This window comes from Pteropus alecto, unplaced genomic scaffold (genome assembly GCF_000325575.1).
Source record: "Pteropus alecto unplaced genomic scaffold, ASM32557v1 scaffold170, whole genome shotgun sequence".
In the NCBI taxonomy this organism is placed as follows: Eukaryota; Metazoa; Chordata; class Mammalia; order Chiroptera; family Pteropodidae; genus Pteropus; species Pteropus alecto.
The window spans coordinates 2,026,378-2,051,624 of NW_006429634.1; the positions used below are offsets into that span (position 1 = coordinate 2,026,378).

The following is a 25,247-nucleotide window of genomic DNA, read 5'->3' on the forward strand; positions in this document are numbered from 1 at the left end:
GATATGATTTCTGTTTCCTTCTACTCGCATGGTAAGTTACATTAATTGGTTTTCTAATTTTAACCAGCACTGAATTCCTGGGACAAATTCCACTTGGTCATGACGTTATCTCCTTTTTATATATCAATGAATTTTCTACTATTGTGTTTATTTTTGGGGTCTATGTTCATGAAGAATATTTGTAATTTTCCTTTCTTGTTATTTCTTTGCCCGACTTTGCCATCATGGTGACGATGACTTCATGAAAAGAGTTGTAAACTATTCTTTCATACACTTGCTTTTTAAAAAAGAGTGTGTGTAAGAAGAGCATTGCTTTTTCCTTAAATGTTTCAGTTTCTGGTTTCATTGCTTTTTCTTTGTTCATTCTCTTTACTGATTTCTACTCTTACTCTCATTATTTCCTTCCTTCTACTTACTTTGTATTTAACTTACTCTTATTTTTCTGAGCTCTTAAGGTACATGCTTAAGTAACTGATTTCAGTCCCTTCTGATTTTTCTAATAAAAGTATTTAAAGTTATAAGCTTCCTTCTAAACACTGCTTTACCTATGTCACAAATTTTTATATACTCTGCTCTCGTTATCATTCAGTTCAAAATATTAATATCCCTTATGGTTTCTTCTTTTATCCAGAGATACTTCAGAAATATGTTATTTAATTTTTAAATATTTGGGGGCTTAAAAATATCTTTTTGTTACTGATTTCTAATTTAATTCTGCTAGTCAGAAAACATACTGTTTTCAGCCTTTAGAAATCTAGTGAAATTTGTTTTCTAGTCCAGTAAATGGTCTATCTTCATGAATATCCCCTGCACCTTTGAAAAAAAAAAAATGTACATTCTGCAATTGATGAGTAGTGTTCACATCCTTAATTTTTTGTTGTTCTATTACTTGCTGAGAGAGATGTGTCAAAATCTCCTGCTATGATTGTGAATTTTGTCCAATTCTTTTTATTTAGAGTTTTTATTTCTTTTGTTGTTTAATTCTTTTGAAGCTCTGTCTTTAGGTACATACATTTATAGTTCTTAGGGTTGATCTTTTCTTCTGTTGTTTCCAATATGCTGTTAAGGCCATTCAGTGAATTATTCATTTAGTTATTCTGTACTTTCCAGCTCTACAATTTTCATCTGGTTCTTTTTAAAGTTTTATTTCTGTGTTGAAATTCTATATCTGTTCATTCATTATTTGAATGTATTTTAATTCTTTAACGTATGTATAATGGTTGTTTTGAAAGTTGTGTGTGTTTAATCCACTATCTGGACCACCTGTTCCACCTGATTTAGGAGCTAAGGTAACTTCAACTCTTACCTGAGCTATACTGACATGTATTTCTTTCTCTTCCTACCTGTCTAAGCAAACTCTCCATGAAGTTTTCTCTGATTAATGCACCATGCTGAATTCCAACAAAATTACTACAATATTTAGAAGGTCATGTGGTATCCTGAAGAGAACATTTATTAACCCACAGACCTGGATTCAAATCCCAGAACTGGTTCAGTAATTTTGGGCAAGTTACCAAACCTTGATCTACTTTCCTCATATCTACTTCATAGAGTTAGCATGACAATTAGCCAGCCCTAAGTATGTACCAGGAAAACGAGTTATTACTATTTACTATCTGTGTTCAACAGACACTTCCTGTTTATACTTAAGTCATTTTACAAATAATTTACAGAATAATAAAATAGTTGGAAACAACCTTGAGTTATTTTAACAGAAATTTGAAACATCGAAATCAAATTTTGTTTTATATATAATACATATTATTTTAGTATATTCAAATGTTCCTGGAATTGAAGGTATATATACCAAAATGGTAAATATCTTCTGAATGTAACTAATTTCTCATTAACTATCATACATGAAACTAAAGCCACTATCTTGTAAATTTGATTCTGGATTTCCAATCTCCAAAATGTTCTATTTTATTATTACTTCTCATTCTTTTTGCTATATATTACTATCAAAAGGCAATGCAGGTTCATATTTCAAATATATATTTAATAGATTATAGCACTTTTATTATTTCTGGTTCTTCTTATACTTGCATTTTCAAAGTGTAATACTTTTAAAATTTTTGATGGTTCAGAATTTTTTTGAAGAATGACCATCTCTGCTCTGTAACTGCAAAAACTATTTTCATATCTGGTTTATAAACACTAAGTAGAATGATAAATCCAATTAAATTTTTCATTTCTTAGCATCTATTTCCGTGCAAGTATCAGACTTCAAGATTTTGTATATACATCAGACTTCAAGATTTGTTCGCTTATGAATTATTATCAAGTGACTGTTGGTGCACAAACATATAAAATGAAAAGTACTGTTCACAAGACGATCTAGGAAAAAAAATGACGATTCTAGTCACAAAATAATGCATGATAAAGACTTTCTTGCTGAATGACTAAATAAATGAGAGAAGAGCACATATCTTTTTGTCCTTAGAAATATATCATGAAGTCAACATTTCTTTGGTTTGGCAAAATTAATCTAGGATATCATCAACTCAATTTCATCATCATAGAGTCTAGAGTGTTGCTGTCTGTGTTTATGCCCATCTTCTGTGACTACTGAAAATACTAAGCCATTTTCCTGTCAATTTTCATTGCTTTGTCATATGGGCAGGAAGAAAATCTAAACTCCTACCTATGTTCGGTGAAAGCTAAAAGAAAAAAAAACACTTAAGATGGCATCTATAGATTTTTATTATGCCTTCTTGAAAGATCTGATACTTTGAGCAACACAATAAGAAAAATGAAGGATAATAGTGATGATTTCATTACTGTATCATCCTTCTAGATCATTCAATCAGTCTTCTGTATTCTTGTTATTTTAGTATTTGGGCATGATAGCAAAAATTTGATAGAGAATAATGAAATAATTCTTAAGATGATGAAATTATTTCGAGATATCGGAAAAATGAGATTAAGATCCCATAATGCGAGTTAGATTTATAAAAAAAATCATATATGGTAATTTTAATATAGAATAAGTTTTATTCTATTTTTTAAAATAAATTTTCTATTTGTTCTTTTGAAGAATTCTAAGAAAAATATGTCATAAAATAATCATCTTTACAAATTAGAACTGCTGGAAATTGATACTCAAAAATTAAATTGGGTCCAATGGACTCTGATGGTATACTGTGGGTTAAATAAAAAATATATGAAATATTTTCTCCTCCAGTACTTGGCAAAATATTGTTTTGTATTAATCTTATACTATGCTTTCTCACTTCCTACAACTTCTATCGAGGAGCAAGTACACAAATATATAACAAATCTTAAATTTCAAGGGCTGAAAATATCTTTAAAATAATCGATCATAACTTTAATTATTGAAGTTCTGTCTACAAAAGTTAAATAATACGGGTAATGCTAAAAGATATACCCTTTAATATCTGCTGAATTCCTACTCTGTACAAGGTAAATAAAAGATAAATAACAATAGCTGAAATATTTTTAGTGAATCTTATTATCAAAAATAAAATGTTAAGAGTAAGCTATACTTGAACATAAGCTAAATATTATCTAATTCAACAACTGGGAAAATGACACACATTGAATCATCCAAACTTCTCAAGCTTTAGGCAGATATCAGAAAGGTAACAAGCTTTCTCTTAATGACAAGTCATCACGGGTTGACCATGTGCTAGTCATAATGCTAGCACTAGGAATACAAATAAAAAGGAAGTCTCAGTCCTCAAGTGTGGTCAGGGAGAAAGAAAAGATATCTGCTTGGTAAACTCTCACCACCTTCATGTCTTTGCTCAAAAATCACTTTCTCAATGAACACACCTAGCTTATTCCTTTGAAAGTTGCAGTCTACACCCCAATCCACTTTATCCTACTGTAATTTTCTACAGCATTTATAACTGTCTAACATTCTGTATAACTTATGTATTTTGTTTATTGTCATTCTCTCATAAGGCTATAAGTTCCTCAAGGACATGGATTTTTTTCTGTTCTGTTTGTTGATGCATTCCAAATGCCTGGAATAAATGACTAGAATATAAAAGGCAAATAAGTAGTCACCATACAGTGCTAAGATGAAGTAAGCTGAATCTTTGAGAATGATCATCTCAGATATGGTAGAAGGAAGAAGAGAATGAAAACAATTTTAGGGCAGAGGAAATAGTTCATATATAATAAGCATTTTTAACATAGCATTCATGGACTCCCAGGGGGTCTGTGGACAGGACTCAGGGGTTCCATGAACTTGGTCCTTCCATTATGACTATAAGGAACCACAGTATTAGCAATGCCTAAAAGTCAGTTTGTTTCCTATCTCATTAATAGTTTTTGTCTCAAGATGTCACTCATTACTACTCATTACTTATTTCTAATTTGTTATTTAATGTTACCATATTAAATTTTGTTAAACTTTGTTATTTAAGGAAGTATAGATTACTGTATCATAAACTTGTTATAGTAGTTTTATAACTATTTTAACTGCTTATCTTTTTAATTCTGTATATTCTGGTTTATGTCTTTAAAATATTATTCCGGGGTTCACAGGCTTCAACAGAACTGTCAAATGAAGCCATGGCATAAACAGGTATAAAGAATTCAGGTACTAAAGTCAGAGACATATGAGAGGGAATAAGACATTAAGGAAACTGTTCATCTCACTAGGTTAAGAGGAAAAAAAAAAAAAGGACACAGAGATGAGTCCAGAGAGCTAAAGAGAATTTAAAAACTCATTTTTTACTTTATTTGAATGTTATTATTTCCTTCCTTCAATATTTTAATTTAGGTAACATGCTGATTCTAAGTTTCCTTGTAATTAATAATTCATAAATCCTGAAAAATTAAAAATATATTATTGATACCAAACAATCCAAAGTTCAATGTCTTAGGAACCTTTACAAAGTCTTAGGAACTTATTTTTTAACTTCTCTACAAACTACCAAAACTAGGCAACACAGAAAGGAGATGTGCTAATACACAATTTATAATCATTTTTTATGTAGTAGAAGCTTTACACAATGAAAAGTGGGCCAATAACTTTCAAGAAATCTTGATCTCTGAACCTAATATACCATATGAAATGTCCTGTTTATAAGTGATTTCCTCACTAGACCAGAAGTTTTAATGGCACTGCTATCTTATTCATCCCTGAGCCAGGCTTACTATTAATCATAAAGTTATAACAGTTGCTAAACTTAACTCCAATGACTGTCATGGTACCAAACTCTTGAAGTCTGATACTTGCACAGAAATAGATGCTAATCCAATTAAAAAATAGACAAAGATGTAAACAGACATTTCTCAAAGGAGACCTATGAATTTCCAATAAGCACATGAAAAGATGATCATCATCATTTGCCAAGGCAATGCAAATCAAGACCATAATACAATGAGATATCATTTCATACCCACTAGGATGGCTATAATCAAAAAGACAATAAAAAATGTTGGCAAGGATGTGAAAAACTGGAAGCCTCATAATTGTGAGAATGTAAAACAGTGTTACTGCTTTGGAAAACAATCTGACAGTTCTCAAAAGATCAAACATATGACCTAGCAATTCTATTCCTAGAGAAATGAAAACATATCCAAGAAAAATGAAAAATTATATCCACACAAACTTTTACACAAATGATCACAGCAGCGTTTTTCATAAGAGCTAAAGTGAAAACCACCCAAATGTCCATCAACTGCTGAACAGATAAATAATTTGATATCTTTATACAACAGACTATCATTCAGTCACATTGCTACATGCTAAAACAGATGACCCTGAACACCTTATGCTAAATGAAAGAGGACAGAAACATATTACATGATTCCATTTATATAATATGTCCAAAATAGGTGAATCCATAGAAATGGAAAGTAAATAAGTAGTTCCAGTAGCTTGGGGAGTGGGAAGGAGATGGGGAGTGACTATTAATGAGTATGGAGTTTCTTTCTGGGGAGATAAAATGAAATTGTCCTGGAATTAGATACTGGTGATAGTCACACAACTTTGCAGATATATTAAAAACTACTGAATTATACACTTTTAGATGGTAAATGTTATGGTATACGAATTATATCTTGATAAAAAATATTGTCTTAATTAAGAAAAAATAGGAATCAAAGAGCTCTCAATTAATAGAGCAGTAGGTTCGACACAGTCAAAAGTCACCTGTCACAAAGCAAAATCTGTGGTATTGCCCAGAAAGAACACAAGTCTCTTGATTTATAGCTGTTTCCTGGCTTTACTTTGGACCATGTCAGTCTTTGATAAAAGTCCTAAATAGTCATTAATGTAAACAGGAAGTCAAGCAATACACCTACTTGACGAAGAAAAAGTATGGAAGTGAAAAAATATGACAAAGTAATCCAAGTTATTTATCATTAAAATAATTTTATTTTTTAAAAATCTCATTTCTTCTAATTACTTTGTTTTCATATAAAAACCAAGGATTTCAAAACATCCCCGATAACATAAGGGATCAGATGAAAGACTTAATTAGCTTCATGGGGTTCCTAAACTCTATATAGATAAGGACACAACCTTCTTATTATAAAAACCCACAGTGAAGCAAAGTCTTATGAGAATATCTCATGTGCAGGAAGTAGCTGGGGACAACCCAAAAGCCCTAATGTCTCAGTATCAAAGCAACTGGTTGAACACATTTCACCAATTATCTCTTAAAATACACAGAAAAGACAAATGGAAATTCTAGAATTAAAAAGTCCAATGACTGGAATAAAAAGTTCAACAGATGTGCTTAACAGGTAGGATGGTCAAAGAGCAGAGATCCGGAAGACAGATAAGTAAAAATTATCTAATTTGAGGAACAGAAAGAAAAAGAATAAGGAAAAAATGAACAAAGCCCCAATGACTCATGAAACAATGTCAAATAGTCCATCATATTTTAATTGGACACTAACACGCAAAAAGAGAAAATGGGCCAAAATTTTTAAAAGAAAATAATAATAAAAAATATCCCAAATTTGGACAAAAACCTCTTCTTTTTGATCCTAGAAGTTCCAAGCAGAAAATACACACACACACACACACACACACAACGCTGAGATACACCATAGTCAAACTGCTTATCTAAAGAGAAAATTCTTGAAAGTTGCCAAAAAGGGGATGGGGTGGAGGTCAGAGGGTGCACATTACATACAGGGGAATACAAAAATATGAATGACAGGTGACTTTTCACCAGAAATAATGGAGGCCAAGGACAACAAACATTTTCAAAGTTCTAAGAGGTGGGGAAAACCCTGCAAACTCAAGATTTCACATTCAAAAAAGTATTCTGAGGATGAAATAAAAACCTTTTTAGATAAACAAAAGCCTACAAAATGTGTTGCCTGCAGACCTGCACTCTCTTATAAATGCCAAAGGATACTGTTAGGTTATAAAGGAGAAAGATACCAGATTAAAACCTGGATTTACAGAAATGAAAATCAGAAAAAGTAAATAATTAAGCAATTATTTTCTTCAACATAATTTCCTTTAAAGCAGTACTGTTTAAAGCAAATAAAACAAATCTTAACGTGGGGTTTATGATATAAGTAAAATTCCAAGGTATGATAATAGCACAAAGAGATAGATTAATGGAATTATATTATCATAAGGTTATTGCATGTATAAAATAGATGGAAAGAGGTAAATAGTAAGTAGTATGAAGTATAAGGTGTGAAGTGAAAGGTGGTATATTACCTCCAAATAGACTTTGATAAGTTAATAGTACATATTGTACTATTGTACAGAATGACTACCAAAAATTAATAAAAGGAACATAACTAAGAAGTCACTAGATGAAATAAAATAGAATAGTATATATTTTTGATTATCCCCAAAGGTTGCAGAAATAAAGCAATACAGGAACAAAAGAAAAACAGCAATCATACCAATAATCATATTAAATATAGATTAAGAACTCCAATTAGATTGCAAAGATTGTTAGACTGAATTTAAAAAGCAAGAGCCAATGGCTATATGCTGTTTATGAGACTCACTTCAAATATAAATACCTTTATAGACTACAAGCAAAATACTAGAAAAAAAAAATGTATCACGAAGTTGTATAAGAAAGCTGTGGTGGCTATATTAATATCACACAAAGTAAACTTTAAGACAGAGTATTTTAAGAAACTGAGAACATTTCATAAAGAAAAAAATTCAACAGGAAGATTAAACACACTATACTCTAATAGGAATTTGAAATGAATCACAGACGTAAATGTAAAATAAAAACTATTAAAAACCTAGAGAAGAAAACAGAAGAGAAAATTTTCATGACTCTGGTTGACTTTCCATACAGGACTAAAAGTTACTAATCACTAATTAAAAATTAATAAATTAGACTTCATCAAAATCCAAAATGTCCACTCTTTTGAAGACACTATTATAAAAACAAAAAGGCAAATCAGTCTGAAAAAAAAATATTTACACAATATAAATCCAAGACAAGACATATCCAGGATATGTAAAAAACTCTTACAACTCAGCAATAACAATAACCAATTAAAAAAAAAAAGGCAAAAGACTTTAAAAGAAACTTTGGAGAAGATATACAAATGACTAGAAAGCATGTGAAAAAAAGCTCAACACCAATGGTCATCAGGAAAATTCAAAACAAAACCATAATGAGATACCACTCCACACACACTGAAATGGCTAAAATGAAAAAGATAGGTAATACCAACTGTTAGCTAGGATGTGGAACAACTGGGAACTTTCATGCATTGCTACTGAGAATGTAAAATACACAACTACTTTGGAAAAAGTTTGCCAGTTTCTTATAAAGTTAATCTTCCACCTGCCCTTGACAAAGCAATTATTCTTTCATTCAAGAGAAATGAAAGTATATGTCCACAGAAAATTTGTAGAAGAATTTCCTAGTAGCTTGTTCATAATGGCCCAAAACTGAAAACAATCCAAATGTCCACTAAAAGATAAATGGATAAAAAAAGATTGTGGCATATTCCTACAATGGAATACTACTTAGCAATAATAAGAAACAAACAATTGACATATGTAATAACATCACAAACATTATGCTAAGTGAAAGAAGCTAGACATAAACAGAATATACACCGAATGATTCTACTTACATTAAGTTCCGTTATGTGTAAGGTTTATGTGAACCAATCTACTACAGAAAAATCTACTATAGACTTAGAGATCACTATCTAAAATTGGGGCCTGACTATCGGCTTGTCTTAAGGACAGAGATAATACATGTAAAATAGCTCCCTAATCTGTAAAGTAATATACAAATGTAGACATTATTAATTCTTATCAACAATTCTGGTTCAGCAAGTCGATGTCCTCCTGAGGAAGATTACAATGTCTAAGTCTGAAGAATCATAAACTACAATTGTGTGGCTTTGAAAACATCTTCCAAAAACAAATCAACTGCCAACTTCAAGATATCCTAAAACAAAGATTAATTCTAGAGAGGAAAAACAGTGCGCCCAATTGAATACTAGGCAGCATTCTTAAAGAGAAGTGATCAAATCAATAACATAGATAATTTAAAAACTTCAGGAAAATTAAGGTAATCAAAATATAGAAAGTGCTTCAGAAATAAAGGTATGTCAAAGACCAACAATAGCCTAAATGCCATTAATCATTACAACACAAAATACCCTGCTCTATCACACACTGTCTTTTAACAGCTCCCAGATTTAAATAGCCTAGTAAAAATGCCATTGTCTCAATAGGTATAAATAAACTCAAGAAGCTAATTATTAATTTCATATTCCTGGGGAAAGCAGTCCCTATGATAGATAGCCTACCATTCCAAATAGCTAAACTGTATGTTTTTATGAGCATATACACTTGGCAGTAGGGTTAGTTAAAAACCCTACTGCCAAGTGTATATGCTCATTGGTAAAGTGAATCATCACTGACTATTCGCTACTCTTCCTTAGCTCTCAAGCATGCCATTTCAGAAGCCCTACATAGTACCGGATCCCATTTGTCCCTGACTTCTTTGGTTTCATACCATGTTTCAATGCTTTTTTACTCTCCCAGTTTAGATTTGGCAATTCAGTTTAAAAGAGTTTTTTAAACCTTCAACATCTTAGAATGCTGCTCCTCGTAACTGCCCATAGCTCCAAGGCACAGCCTCTGCATGCACCATAATGCACCATATAGATAGAGTGAACATACTTCTCAATCTCGGTCTTGGTTTATGCCTGATGCCTAAGCATAATTAAGAATAACACTCTCTTTCATTCTCAGAAGTTTCTAGTTGGGACAAAAGGTTAAACAGTCACTTTTCTCAGGCCACAAAAATTGGTTATGAACAGTCAAAATACACAGGAGGCACTCAAAGGCAGGCAGTTTGGCTGGCCAGGAGGCTGAATGTATAGACATTAACCATTCCAATGCCAGCTCAAGTCCCTGAAACATTCTTATCAAACAAATGCATGTTTCTATTACTTCTAAATATACTGACTATCAAATTAGCTTAAGTGTTGCCCAGGAGAGATCATTAAGGAATTTACTCTTTGTCTTGTATCTCAGTATATGTCAAATTAATTACTGAGTTTGTTTAAAAGAACTTGATGGTCAAATGAACTTATGACTGGTAACAACCCACATGTGCTTCAAATGTTGATTAAGCTGTGATAAATCCATCTAATGGAATATGTAAAATAAAATGGAACTGCTGATACAACAACATGGATAGATATCAAACGCATTATGCTAAGCGAAAGAAGCCAGACTCAAAGAGCCACCTACCTACTGTATGAGTCCTATTTGTATGAATTTATGAAAAAGGCAAAATTATAGGGACAGAAAACAGATCAATACTAGTTGCCAGGGCCTGGGCAGGGGTTGGGAAGTGGGGGTGGGCTGACTACCAAGGGACAATACTGTTCTGTATCTTGATTGTGGTGCTCCATTTCTTCATTCTTGGACCTCATGTTAATACTTACATTAATTCTCTTAATTCCTTATTCTCTCTCAACTTTGTTCTGATTAGTCCCTCAGCTAAACCTGATCATATCTTCTTTTCAGCCTTCAACCACAATTCTTACTTACCATGAATTAAAGTCACAAAGGTTAGCAATCTCAACTATCCTTAAAGTGCTTCAGAAGAGGGAAAGTCTAAAGCCTCCCTTGGGAAACCTACCAGTGTTTTTTCACCCCAAGAAATATGATGTCCTTATTTCTGTCCTATCAAACTCTTGCTTATCTTTAAATTCTACTTCCTATCTGAATTTATACAAAGACATAGAAAGAGGTCAATTTTTTCCTCACAAAAATCATGTATTAAAGATAAGTATTAAAATTACATTTTTATCTTCCTTCTTCAGGGTACATATCTATGATTCCTGCAACACTGTTTATCACTTAATGTTATACCACATGTTCTCTTAAACTTCTCTGGTTTCTCTACATCTTCCTACAAATAAAGTAACCAAAACAGGATACCAACAAATAACAAATTACGAATAAATACAACACAATACTAACAGGGCCCCCAAAAAAATACCCTTTGGAAAAAAGAGATCAGTCAATTATGTTATGGTCCCTTACACTATGAAAGAAGACAAGAAAAGAAAAAAAATCATGCTCTCAGAACTTCCAAAAGTTAATTCTCTAGTAATGACTTTGTTTCTTCACTAACCAGAAGACTCCAATCTTCACAGCCACTGATGTTACCACCTTCCTATTCCTAGGAAAGAAAAAGCTACCCAACACACACAAAAGGGGTTATTATAAATCCATTACAGCTATCTCTCCCAGAACAAGCAGGTGGCCTTCATAGGGTCTTAAACTTCTTACCTATCATCTCAGCCCTATTAGAGCCCATTGCTGCCAATTAATTGTGCAATTGTTGAAACTATTTCCTATCATCTTTTCTTTCCTTTTAAGTCAAAAGTATCATTTTTCTGAGGGGGGAGAAGAGGGATTAAGGTTGAGAAAAGATTAAGTGGAGAGCAAAGAAAAAGAACTCTATATCTTTAAACTAAATTTAGCTGATAGAATTTGTTTTTCCATAATGTAAGCAAAATATTTACCTTCAAGATAATTAAGCATGTGTAAACTGCAAAATAGGAAGACTTTAAAAAAAATTAGATCAGAAAACCAGACCAAAATACAGAAAATAAAGCTAATGAAAAGAGAGGAGATAAAAGACAGGAATAAAAAAATAGAGACAGACTGTAGGATGCAGAAATGGGGTTGTAATCAAGAAAAAATAGAAATCTGTCCCAAAAAACATAGTGGAGTTATAATTTTGTTTATGTTCCTTTGTAAAGGAAACAATAATGTGGTTGTTTGAAATTAGTTCCGGGGAACAGCAGAAAATGAATGTCAGACCATCAATGCACATAGGAGGATATCAAATATTAAGGGCTTTTATGACAACAGCTTCTGGAAAATGAAGGATTGTGTTAGGAATAAACAGCCATATAAAAACATCTGTAATTCAACAATATGCTTTAAGCTGGCTTTTAAGCTTAGGCTTAGGCTACCTTTCTGGTAGTACACTGAACAGGAAGCTATACCATAAAAATACAGGAAAGATTCTATAAGAGCTACTTCTACCTCTACCCCTTGGACCCATCTGGGTCATGGCAGTAGCTAGCAAAATCCTAAGGGGTTAAAGTCCACCCCATACCCAAAGACCCAAAACTACTCCCACCCCACCTTGGCTCAATGGTTTTCTCCCACTGTGGTGAGGGTGGTTTTGGAAAAGCTCCTCAAATGCCAGGAAACACTGTAATACAAAAAGAAAAAACAATTCATAAGTACCAAAATTTAACTAACATTTTGGCCTCCCTCTCAAGGAAGATTGAAAGGTTCCTAGACTAGTGGAAAAAGCACTAGTCTAGGAACCAAGAAACCAAGAGTATTCTGCTTGTTCAGCACTCAAAGACAGTTGCTGTACTCCAGGTGGCTTTGGAGGGAAGACACCAAACAGTCTCTTTCTGCTAAATGAGCAGACAGTAAGACAGAAGCTACTGATGGCCATCTCTGCCACTAAATTGGCTGAAAATGCAACCACCAGAGAAGCTAAGGGATGGAGAAAGACATTCCTGGTGACAAAATTTAAGAATCAGGCTCCAGTTCTTACTGCAGACATTTTCTCCCTTAAGTTGGTCTGTTACAGGTTTCTGTGACTTGCAAATAAGTCTGGCCAATACACTTAATTCCACCCTGAACCTGGGCAAGTCATTCCTCATTTATCGGCCTTAGCTTTCCTCTTCTACAAAATGGACTAGATCTGAGGTTTTCAACACTTTTTAAACAAAATAATGATTTTACTCATATAAATGTATTTCATAAGGTCAGATTTACTTCTGTCCAAAATCAGTAAGTATAATGGGTATTTAAATCTCACCCTGAGACCGAAAATAAAAATGACTATATTAATATATAAGATTAAATGTGTGATTATGACCAAATTCAATAACAATGATGTGTTTTGATAAAAACAAAGTTTAAAATTGGAGACTAATGGTAAAAATTGAAAGCTTTTACTAACCTTTCAGGATTCAATTTATTTCTGTACTTTGTTTTGGTCGCACATTAGTAAGACAATTCTGATTCAAAGAAGAATACTTGTAAAGAGTAAGCTATGTTCTCCACACCTGCCTTACCCCATGATACTATTTAATTAAAGGTAGAAAAGCTTTAAGTTCTGCACAAAAGAAAACCGGACAACACAATTAAAAAAAAAAAAAAAAAAAACAGGTCTCCAATTGGTTAAAATTTAGTACATAATACAGTTAAGTGTTCATGTATGGGTTTTTAAAAATTTTTTAATGATTTAAACCTCATTTAAAAATGGAATCTGAACCAAATGTCTACAGAATCCAATTAATGCCTTCATAGAACTCTAGTAAAACAGATAATCACTTAAACTCTTAAGAACATTTTCAGTCAGATTTATATATACTCACTGTCCATAGGAAACTAATGAAGCAACTGTAAAGTTAAAATTCTTCTTTTTTTTTTTTTTATAAAAAAGAAAAATTTCACCAACTCCTGGTCACAACCTTGGAGAGTTATGAACACAGACAATAATAAACTGGATCAAATAAGACGACTATTATAATAATCTATTCAATCTTAAGAACCAACTTGACAGGGCAAATCATAGATGGTGCTATAAAACATTCATTATTTAAGAGTGCCTGCTTTACAACAGAAATGAGTAACTTTCCATCTCTAATCATAAATTAACCACCCAGCAGAGGATATTCATTCATTCAACAAGAGTATCTCTTCAGTGCCACCAGCCACTGTGTAACCAACTGGGGCTAAAAAGTGAATATACACATGACCCCTACCCTCATAATTTAGACTTTAACCTAAGGTCAGTAGATAACCAATGAAGATTTTAAAGAGTATATATATGATTAGGTTTACATTTTTGAAAGATTGCTGGCCACTATGTGAAAGTTACCATAAACTGGGGGTAGTAACTCCAAGGATACCAGTTAGGAGCTCCTTCAATAATGACAAAGAAACATTCAAAAGAAGGAACGACAAACTCATTTGAAGTATGTGAGAGGGAAAAAAGCTTCAGAGAAGTAATGCTGCAGTCAGATCTTTAAGGACGAGGAGTAGGTTGGACAAGCAGAAGAAGGGAGTTTGTACATTAAGAGAAGACCATATGAAAGACATGTTTGGGAAACTTCGAGTAGTTCCTCATAGTGGGTCTTGAATGAGGTGAAGCACAGATGAAAAGGCAGATCAAGAAAAATATAGTAAAGGGTATTTTGTAAAAGAAACATCTTCAAAACACTGGGGAATACTTTTAAGCAGAGTGATAACATGACCAGAATTACATTTTAGAAAAATTTTTTTCCAGGGACAGTTAGCTTCAAAAAGACAACAAGAAGTCTAACCATTCAAACAAGAATGCATGCTTGCCAAGAGATACAATGACTCAAAGTCCTAATCTAATAATTTATTGTGACAACCAAATATGGTCCAACCAAGTACTCTGGGCTTAGAAACCAAGCAACTAGTACTGCAGTGCAGTTGACATGGCTCTTGAAACAAAACAAAAAAAAAGATAAAATACTAAAAATGTAATGATGGCTGGAGATAAATGGAATGAAGAAGAAAAAACAGCAACCAAGAAAACAGAGAAATGACAAAGAATTTTATTTTAGGGTGAGAATTACTTCCACTTGTCAATTACACACAAATCCACCTCTTATATGTAATAATTAATAAACTGTGGTTCCTGACAAACAGTTCAAAAACCAAATTTAATTTAATACATACACTTAAGAAAACAACCAAACAAAAACCAGATTAGAAACAACAAACTAAAACAGACAACCAGCTCGACCCTAGCTAGTTTCCCACAGCTTAAAAAGAAAGCTCTCCCTGCCTGGCTGGCTCTTGAAGCATACCAACTAAAATGGGGGTGGGAGTGGGGGCGGGAGCGTAGAATGGGGTGAAGGACTTGCTATTTCACAAATGTTCCTGATCAATGAACTTGAATGATCTCATTCCAATTCTTTCTCTTTATTTAACAGATATAGCTTCAATATAAACATGACAAGATATAATGAAGAATCCAATTATTAAAAAAAAAATAAATCCTACCTTTCCGGGGTCATCCTTGGATCGAGGCACTTTAAGGAAACACTTGTTCAGCGACAGATTATGTCGTATGGAATTCTGAAATTAAAGAAGAAAAGCCATATATCATCATTGGCATCCAAAAACAACACCCACCTTTAAAAACAGAATCAGAAATCTAAATATCTCTATGCACTGGAATACAATTACAAATGGAATGAGCTTTTTAAATGAGCTTCAAAAGTTAAACCTTTTTGATTTTCAAATCATGAATGCTACAAAGGGAAGTAATTATTGGAAAAGAGTTTCTAATGGATATTACCAAACTCCAAATAAAATATGTGTCACATTTTAAATGTTTATTAAGACCTTTTAATGACGTAGGAAGATGCCTATGATTAATGCTAAATATGAAATGCCAAATATAAAATTATACGTATTATGACTTTGTGATTCATTCATTCGTTCATTCATTAATTCTTCGAAACAAGCTAGAGCTATTCTAAATGGAATTAAAGGTGGTATTTCTTCTTTTACTTTTCTGCAATGTTCGAATGATCTATAAAGCGTATGTACTATCACTTTTTAATGAGTTAAAAAAAAAATTCCACTGTTCCATTACAAGAGGATACAGACACCAATTAGGTTCTCAGTGCTATCTGTAAGAAAAAATGGAAAGACACTCGCTACAGAGAGCTAGCAAGAACATTTAGGTTCCACGATGGAGCAGAAAGAGTAACCAACTTAGATGGCAGGAAAAGGAACTTGGAGACCTGGAGAAACTGTGAAATAGGAAATTTTCCATGAATAAGTAGGACTGTACCACAGTTTTTACAGAAAACACCCAAAGGCCATTTCTTCTTAACGAAATGCTCCAAGATCCATTCCATAATTATGTTTGTTCCAAAATGGCCAAGTTATTTGGTGGAGAGATCCTCCAACTGCATTTAGCCACCACTCAGAATTTCGGGAGGTTGTTTTTTGGCATAATGTCTATTTTAATTTTAATATAAAATTCAAAACTCTAACAACAATGCCTATATATTAAAACTTCCCCTCAAGAGGCAATATTGGGATTAAAGAAGTTTTTAAAAGATGAATATAAATTCAATCCTAGCTTATTACCAAAACATCAATTTAAAACATGAATGGGAGTTCCATTTCTGCTTAGGATATAAACAGCTACAAAGAATGATGATCCCTCCCAAACAATGAAAAAATAATGAGTTAGCTAAAAAAAAAAAAAAAAAAAATCATAATTATTTTTGAGCTGCATCAGAGCTGAGGTTGCAAGGCAGTTCCAAAGAATGAAATTTCAAAGAGGGACAAGCCCATACAATGAGAAAGGGGACAAACCTTTTGGCAGAGCATGGGAGAAAGAAGTGGCTACCATGCAACCATCCAAGAAATTAGCTAAAATTTGAAAAGCCAAGCTGGGCTAGTGTGTCGGTTTAGGGCCCCAGACACAAGAGAAGTTCTCACTCACTCTCAAGCTCTTCCTCATGGCCTCCACCACATGCTCACAAGAAAGACTGAGGGTTAAGAAAGAAGACCAAAGAAAGTCTCCTTTATGACATAGGCAAGAAAAATATTGACAGCCACAGCGGGAGGCAAAGCCCCACCCACTTCTATAGATCTTACAAAGCCAAAAACTTAAGTTTGAGGTACAGGAAGCAAAACTTTTCACTCGTAAGACTCTGGCAAAGATTGCTTCTGAGGGAAGAATGGAAACAAAACCCTTCTGCTTCTAAGAATAGGAAACCCTTTCCCAGGACACAGGCAAAGATCTACTGCTAATAGAGGAAGGATAGAAGCAAAATCTTCTTACCTCTAGGACAAGTGTCAGAAACTACCTTGCTCCCAATATCCTATGCCAATATATTATTCAAGGTTGAGGTCAGCTATAGCTGTGGGAGGGGCAGAAAACTCCCACCCAAAAGCAACTACAGACATAAAGCTAGTTGGCTGAAGGAAAGAAACACTGAAAAGGCCCCATTCCCAAGTCCAAGGGCCTGAGTAAGACTAAGGCTGAACAAAGACAACAGAGAAAACCTCTAGCCCCTACCACAAGTCTAGCAGTAAAAACAACAAGTCTACTGATAGAGAAAGGGCAAGAGCATGGAAAGACCCCCATCAGTAGCAAGGTGAGGAGAGACAACTAAAATCTGAAGAGAAAGCAGGAAAACTGAGAAAACCCTATAGCACGTAAGCCCCTCACTCCAACCATAAGGTAATAGGAGCCTACTGGTAGAGGAATATAAAGATACAATGTAAAGGTACACTGAAGGTAAAGATATCAACAACAAAACCCAAATCCAGCTCAAGTACTGATAGACTGATTCAACTACGTACATTAATGACCTTGGACAATAGATGCCTGTCCATTTACAAGTATAAATACCATTTACCTCATTCTCTACCATTCTTCTAGACATATATCTGGTACTCAGTCAAAATCTTAAGACACAAAGAAGAAGGGAAAAAACCTATTGTCAAGAGATAATCAATAAAACCCAACTGAGAGATGATTCAGGTGTTAGAACTATCAGACAAGAACATTAAGATAATCATGACTAATATGCTCAAATGCCAAGAAGAAAAAAGTGGACGACTTACATAAAGAGATGGGTAATTTCAACAGAGATGTGAAAACTATAAGAGTCAAATGTAAATAACAGAAATAGAACACATAACCAAAGATCAAGAATTCCCTAGATGGGCTCATCAGCAGACTGGACACAACTAGGGAAAGGCTCTGACATCTTGAGGATAGATGAACAGAAATCATCTAAACTGACACTGACACACACACACACTTAAAAAAAAAATCATCCAAGGCTGTGGATCATACAAAGTAATGAGTCTCAGAAGGAGAAAAGAAAAAGAACAAGGCAGAAAAACATGTGAAATAGCAACCAAGACCCTCCCAAAAATAATGCAAGACATCAAATCACAGATGCAGGAATTTCAAAGAACACCAAGCAGAATAAATTAAAAATCCACAGACCTATATTCATTACAGTCAAAATGCTTAAAATCAAACTGAAGAGAATATCTTAGAGGCAAAGAGAGAAAAAAATAAAGATGTGCACAGAGAAATAAAGTATGGTACCAAATGGAAACTAAAATCTACAAAAACAAAAAACAAAAAATGAGGAGTTTCAGAAACTCTAAAAATGAAAGTAAATAAAAAAAAAAACACTTTGTTATTAATAATGCCTTAAAAAGATGACTGTCTACAACAAACATAACAATTATAGGGTTTAGAACATGTAAAAGTAAAATGTATGATACTGCAGCATGAAGGGTGGGTCAGAGGAATGAGAAGTTTAAGGTTTATAAAGTTTTTACACTGTACAAAAAATCCTGTATTTGAAGGTAGAATGTAACAAGTAAAAGATGTGGTAAACCATACAGCAATCACTAAAACAAAATTTAGAAGAGGTATAACTAATAAAATAATGGTGGAGATAAAATGGAATCATAAAAAATACTCAGTCCAAATCTAAAAGACAAGAAAAAGAAAGAACCAATCAGACAAACTGGAGTTCATCTACCCATCTTTAAAGTCCCAGATGGGGGCGAAAATCAAGATAGTCAGAAGAAATCAAGACAGTCATATTTTCAAAACGGTTTCAGGGGAAGAACACATCTCTACTTCAGTACCCTCTTCTAAAACGCTGAAATGCTAGAAATCGTCAAGGCTCTGCCCTATGTCCTTTTTTCATTTCTACATTTGCTACCTAAGGAATCTCATCTACAGCCATGGCTTCAATGACTATCTGTGATACTTAAATCTACCTAGATCTCCAAACTAGACCTTTCTCATGCATTTCTAACATATAATTTCAACAGTCTTCTAGATATCTCCAGAAACACCTCAAATTCAACATGTTTTAAACTAAACCAATCTTTAACCCCAGTGTGATCTTCCAGTTTTCCCTTCTCAGTTTAAAGACAGTTATTTCCATAACTGTTCCAATCAGAAATCTCTAAGGCATCTTTAACTACCCCCACCTCCTCATCATCTAAAATAAATCTGTCACCAAATCTTATTAAGCCTACCTTTGATCTATCTATTTTATCCCATCTCTTGTTATTACTCCAGTCCAGGACACCAGTCTCACCAAAACTAGTACAATAGCTACCTAAGAATCGCCCTATACCTTCCTCAATTTGTCCCATCTCCACCCCTCTCTACCTTGCAGGCAGCTGTCTCTTCACAAAGTGAATCTGATGTTACCCTGTCACTTAAAACTTTTCAATGACTTCCCATTGCATTTCCTATAAAATCCAAAATCCGTAACAAAGCCTTGAAAGGCTCTTCATGATCTGACCCTCCCTTACTGTCTATACGCATCCTCTCCCATGTTCTCTCTCACCTCTAGACTTTACATTTATTGTTCCCACTGCAAAGATTACTACCCTCAGCTTTATTTACTTCATCCCTTCATCTGAGTCTACTCAACTTTCAATTTGTCCTTGGTTTAAATATCAGTTCTTAAGGGAAGTCCTTTCTGCTTTCATATATTATTAGGTTAGGGCTCACTGTAATAAATTTCCTTATTGCCCTGAATTTCTCATCACACTTGCAATGATTTGTTTAATTGTCTTCCTCCTCCACATTGTATTCTATACTAAAATGTAAGTAGGCTCCATGAGGATAGGGACTTTGTCTATCAACTCAGAACCCAGAGTACAATGCTTTTCATATGGTAATCGTAAATATGTTTTTAAAAAATACAAAAAGTTTATTTAGAAAGTTAAAAACAACCAGAGAGATACAAAGGCCAAGACATGTGTATTTTCTCTCTCTCTCTCTCTGTCTCTCTCTCTCTCTCTCTCTCAAGAAAAGAGATTACTTCAGATCTCACAACTTGGGCAGACCCTACCTCTAACAACCCCAAGAAAAAAAGTTGGAAGAATAGAGAGGTAGAAATAACTAGGATGGTCCAGGTTAACCTGGAAAAAAATGACCCAGGTTAAATAACTGATCAAGGCATACTGGTTGGCCTTGAAAACACCAGCCCCAAAAAGAGTTTCTCAAAAGTACAATCTACTTGCACTAGAATCACTTGAGATGAATTTAATGCAGATTTCTAGGCTCCATCCAGTATTACTAACTCAAAATCTCCAGAACTGTGACACAGGAATCTAAATTTTAAAAACACCCTAAGTGATTTTTATTTTAAGCTTGAGTTTAAACTGGCACTTCCAATTCAAATCAACAACCACATTCCTACTCGTATTTCCCTTCTTCTATTGAGAGCCCTGGTTCTCCAAAACATCAATACATGTACTCATCTCTTCTACCCTACCATGCACATAAAACAGTCTCAGAATTGCTTGCAACTTCTCAACTTTTCTTTGGGTTATTGGAGGTAAAGGCTGACTCTAGAAAAATATTGCTACCGAAGACAAATCTACTAAGTTCATGATTTCTTTGCAATTCTTTTCAAGCTTTAGTATATATCCCAAGAAGGAAGAGTCAGAATGCTCTTGTCAAAGTGTCTCAATCTTTTTTGCTGAGTGATTCCATTACCCATTTGATATGACGTAAGGCTTATTTGTTTCTATATTCAGTTTAAGGTTTCTGTCTTCCATCCTTTTTTATTTTCTATATATTTTGGGAGTTTCTTAAATGTGTAAACACTTACATGATTCAAAACTATATAAAAAAGTATACTCAAAATCTTATTCCCTTCTATATCCCTTCTATCTCTGTTTCATCCATCCCCTATAAGTAACTATGTTTGTTCCTACTTTGTTATTCCTAAATTTCTGTTTACAACAATAAGCAAATACATAATACATTTTTAATTATTTTTCCCCACATAAAAAGTAGCAAATACACTCCCACATACACATACCACTCTTATGTATTTTTTTTTATTACCCTATACTCCAGTAACACATTAATTTTCTTTAGTAAAGTGAATAGCACAAAAATTTTAATTCCTTTTCCTGTAGTTCAGATTACAAAATCATTCAATAATGGAAAATTCAAAGAGTGTTTTTAAATTCTTATGGAATATTCAAAGAGTTATTTTTAATTTTTAATATGTAATCTCTCTTCAATGCCCTGGCACAAAATAAAAGGGAGTTTTATCTACATTTTAAAATTCTATTTGAATCCTTTTGAGTGACCATGACATTTTATCCTCTGGGTGACTTTAGTGCCTCTCCATTTCTGGGAAGGTGGTTCACAATTACTTTAGGATCTTTCTTCCACCCTCCTTCAACCAATACAAACTAACTTCACAAATACTAAATGACCTCCCATTTTCCCCTAACTCATCTCCTCTATACCTAAAGAAGATATAGTGAGCACAGATTGCAGGAGTGTGCTAAACAAATCTAAGGACAATGAATGGGAAGTAAACCCTGAAAAGAAAGCTAGAACCTCAACAAAGGAAGAGAAAAACCAGTTTCCATTTGTCTCCATTTGAAATGCTCAAAACATTTCTATGCTTACAAAAATAAATCTAAAGGTGATCATGGCAAGTTCTAGGTACCTAATGGTGTGGAAGAAACTTTTTAAAAAGAATAATTATTAAGCAGCAATCTCTGGAAACATTAAGGTCTGCCTAAAGCAACAGAATGGACCAGATAATCTCTCTGGTGTGTTTTCTAGTTCTAAAAGCAACACAATCCTTCTCTACCTATTCCTATTTCTTCTCTTTTACTTCTTTCTTCATTATATCTAAATGGAGCACCTTGCAGTTGAAACTGTATCACTTTTCTCTAATCCAGTTTCAGACCATGACTTGGGCTGGCCAGCAACAAGAAATTCAGCAGACTGGATCTGACACTCTCAGGTGGATTTACACTTCAGCAGAAGCTGTGGTCAGACAGGTAAATGAGCTATATAATCAAACTTTATGTACTATTCAAAGTCAGACCAAGCTCTTAAGCTTAGCATTCATATATTCATGGGATCTCTACATTCTGGTTCCATCTCAACTCTTCTGCTCTCTACTAAGAACCCCGATAACCAACTATTTCCTAGGAGCTATTAAAAAGACCTCCTCAAACCTTAGGCTTCTTCAAAATATAGCTAAATACCATTTCCTCAGTGGTTTTCTAATGCTTCCCTTCCTTGTAGTCTCACAGCACTCAGTCCTGGTGCCACTCACTTTAAAACCTCATCACACTTCCCATAAGTTCTTCTAAACTTACAGCAATTAACTACATCCTTTGTTTAAACTTTTTACTTGGTCACATATATACTGGATATTTTTATGACTTACATACAATAGGTGTTTCCAATTAGTCAACTCTAGCACAGCATTCTATATTTCTCTGTTACAGAGCTTTTTATATAGCTTACAGAGCTTTTTACTTGTTTATATGTATCCCCCTTATTCAGTATAGATTATAAGCTTCCTTAGGGGCCCTGTGCTAAGTTTCTTAGTACTGCTGAAGCCTAAAATACTGCTCACAAGAGTATATAGTAAATAAATCCTTTTCAAATTAATAAATGAAAGATTAAATAAGCTGAAAAGAGAATTTAATCTAGACCAGAGATTGCAAATTAGTAGTCCATAGGCTGAACCCAACCAACAGACTTATATTTGGCCTACACAGTATTAGTTAACATTAAATTAGTTAACATTAAAAAATTGGGAAATCATACATAAAATACAGATTTCTGACTTTTCTAGGGGAAAAAAATCGTAATATCTGCCATGTGCCCTAAAGGGCAACAAGTGACTAGAGCACAGTTGCCCTACATAGATGAGACATAACCTCTTCACATTAGACATGCACTCTTCAGTTGTACCTTTTTTGCTTTACTCGCTTGTCACCTGTCTGGCCCCTGCAGGTATGTAGGTTTATAACCAATGATATAGACCCAGGAATTCTTGATGGACTTTCTAAGCTATTTATCCAAATTTTGAGCATTTCTACTCCCTAATCAGAATGTGTTCCCAATGCTAAACAGGTTTATCAAATATCCGAGTCTTCCTTCATCCCAAATCTCAATAAAAGGAATCTATGAACATTAGTGCTTAGTGGTAAAGCCTAAAAACACAGCTTAGATGGGTTATTACTACTTGCTGATGTTTCTTGATTCATGGGTTAAATTTTATTACATATTTCTCCACTGAAATATTCTATTAAGAGTGGACTCTTGCTTTTAACAATCATTTCTCATACTGACTGAGTCAGCCGGTTAAGAGAAAGTTTATCCTGGCAAACTGAATTCAATAAATATTCATGCAGTGTTTGAAAAATTACAGGCCTTGTGTATTGGTTAAGACATGAGCTTTGACACAGGAAATATAGTCAATAATACCGTAATAACTATGTATATTGTCAGATGGGTACTAGACTTATCAGGGTGATCACTCTGTAAGTTATATAAATGTCTAATCATTAGGTTGTATACCTGAAACTAATATAATATTGTATGTCAACTGTAATTGATAAATAAATAAATAGACAGACACGAGCTTGAAATATCCAAATCTACCAAGTCTGGTACCAAATCTTGGCTCTTCCATTCACTAGCTGAGAAACTCTGAAAAAGTTACTTCTCTAAGCTTCAGTTTTCTTACCTTTAAAATTCAGACAGTAACAGTACTTGCTTCATAAGACTGTTGTGTGACTTAAGTAGATAATAATATAAGGCACTTTAGTATATAGTGCCTGGCATACAGAAAATAATAAAAGCAGCTATCATTTGAGTATGAGTACAGAAACAAAAACTAATGAAACAAGATCTCTGAACAAAATCTTTAAGTTCTATAATACTGTTATTAATAAAGTATATGGAAATACAAAAGAGATTAATTCTATAGAAAGAAGAGAGGTAATATATGAGCTGAAAGTATAAACAGGATAATGCCAACTAGAAAAAGGACAAAAGAGAGAAAGTCCAAAACAAGTAAGAGAAAAACAAAAGCAAGAAAGAAATCAAAATGTTTATTTCCAGGGACAACTAGTAGGCTGGAACAGGCAAAAGAAAGAATATATAAGAGGGAATTCACGAAAAATAAAGCTAAGAAAGTATCTGGGACCAGGATTCAGGCTTTCATTCAAATCGCATTTACTGATGCTTATTAAACAGAAGCACTGTGATGGGGCATGGAATAGAATGAGAGAGAAAAATTCCCTTCCCTTAAGACACTTCGTTTTCTGTCATAGTGCACCAAACATCGCTGGTGCACAATAAATCAGTAAATGTCTTTAATAACTAGCCAAACAAAAAAGACAAAGATGTTGAGACAGGAAGGCTTAAGGGAAACAAGATTAACTACCAGCTGACAGCAGACCTAAAGCTCTATAAACCTCTTCTTTCATATGCACGCTTGTACACTCCACATAGCACACAACTAGGTAATTACTATATAAAAATATAAACATAACGTGCAGGTACAAAAGAAAATACGTTGAATTATTTGTTGTATAACATAAATTAGGCAGGTAATTAATTTGATGATACATAAAAAGCCTAGAAAAGTAACTAGGGATTTTTAAAGAAGTGGTTGATTCTAGGGCTGCAGCAGGTAAGGTACAAGATGAGCCTGGAACATCTTGTGATGCCAGAAAGTTAAAAAGTGCTAAACCAACAAAAGAATAAGGTCATGTCAAAAGGACACAGGAGCCAACCAACCTATAAGAGCTCCAGATGGCCAAGGCTGCAACAATTTGAGTGACAAATAACAGCACAAAGACAAAAATAACCATGAGTGCATACTATTGCAAATAGTGACTGAATAAATAAATAAAA

The 25,247-nt window shown here is 33.7% G+C and overlaps 1 protein-coding gene across 1 annotated transcript in view; it reads right to left on the bottom strand.

Moving 5' to 3' along the window:
* Nucleotides 1-25,247, bottom strand: part of FOXJ3 (forkhead box J3) — a 91,110-nt gene that overhangs the window by 43,969 nt on the left and 21,894 nt on the right. The window contains exon 3 of the mRNA XM_006903993.2: nt 15,536-15,610. Coding sequence (XP_006904055.1) covers nt 15,536-15,610 — 75 coding nt within the window. The remainder of the gene's footprint in view (nt 1-15,535; nt 15,611-25,247) is intronic.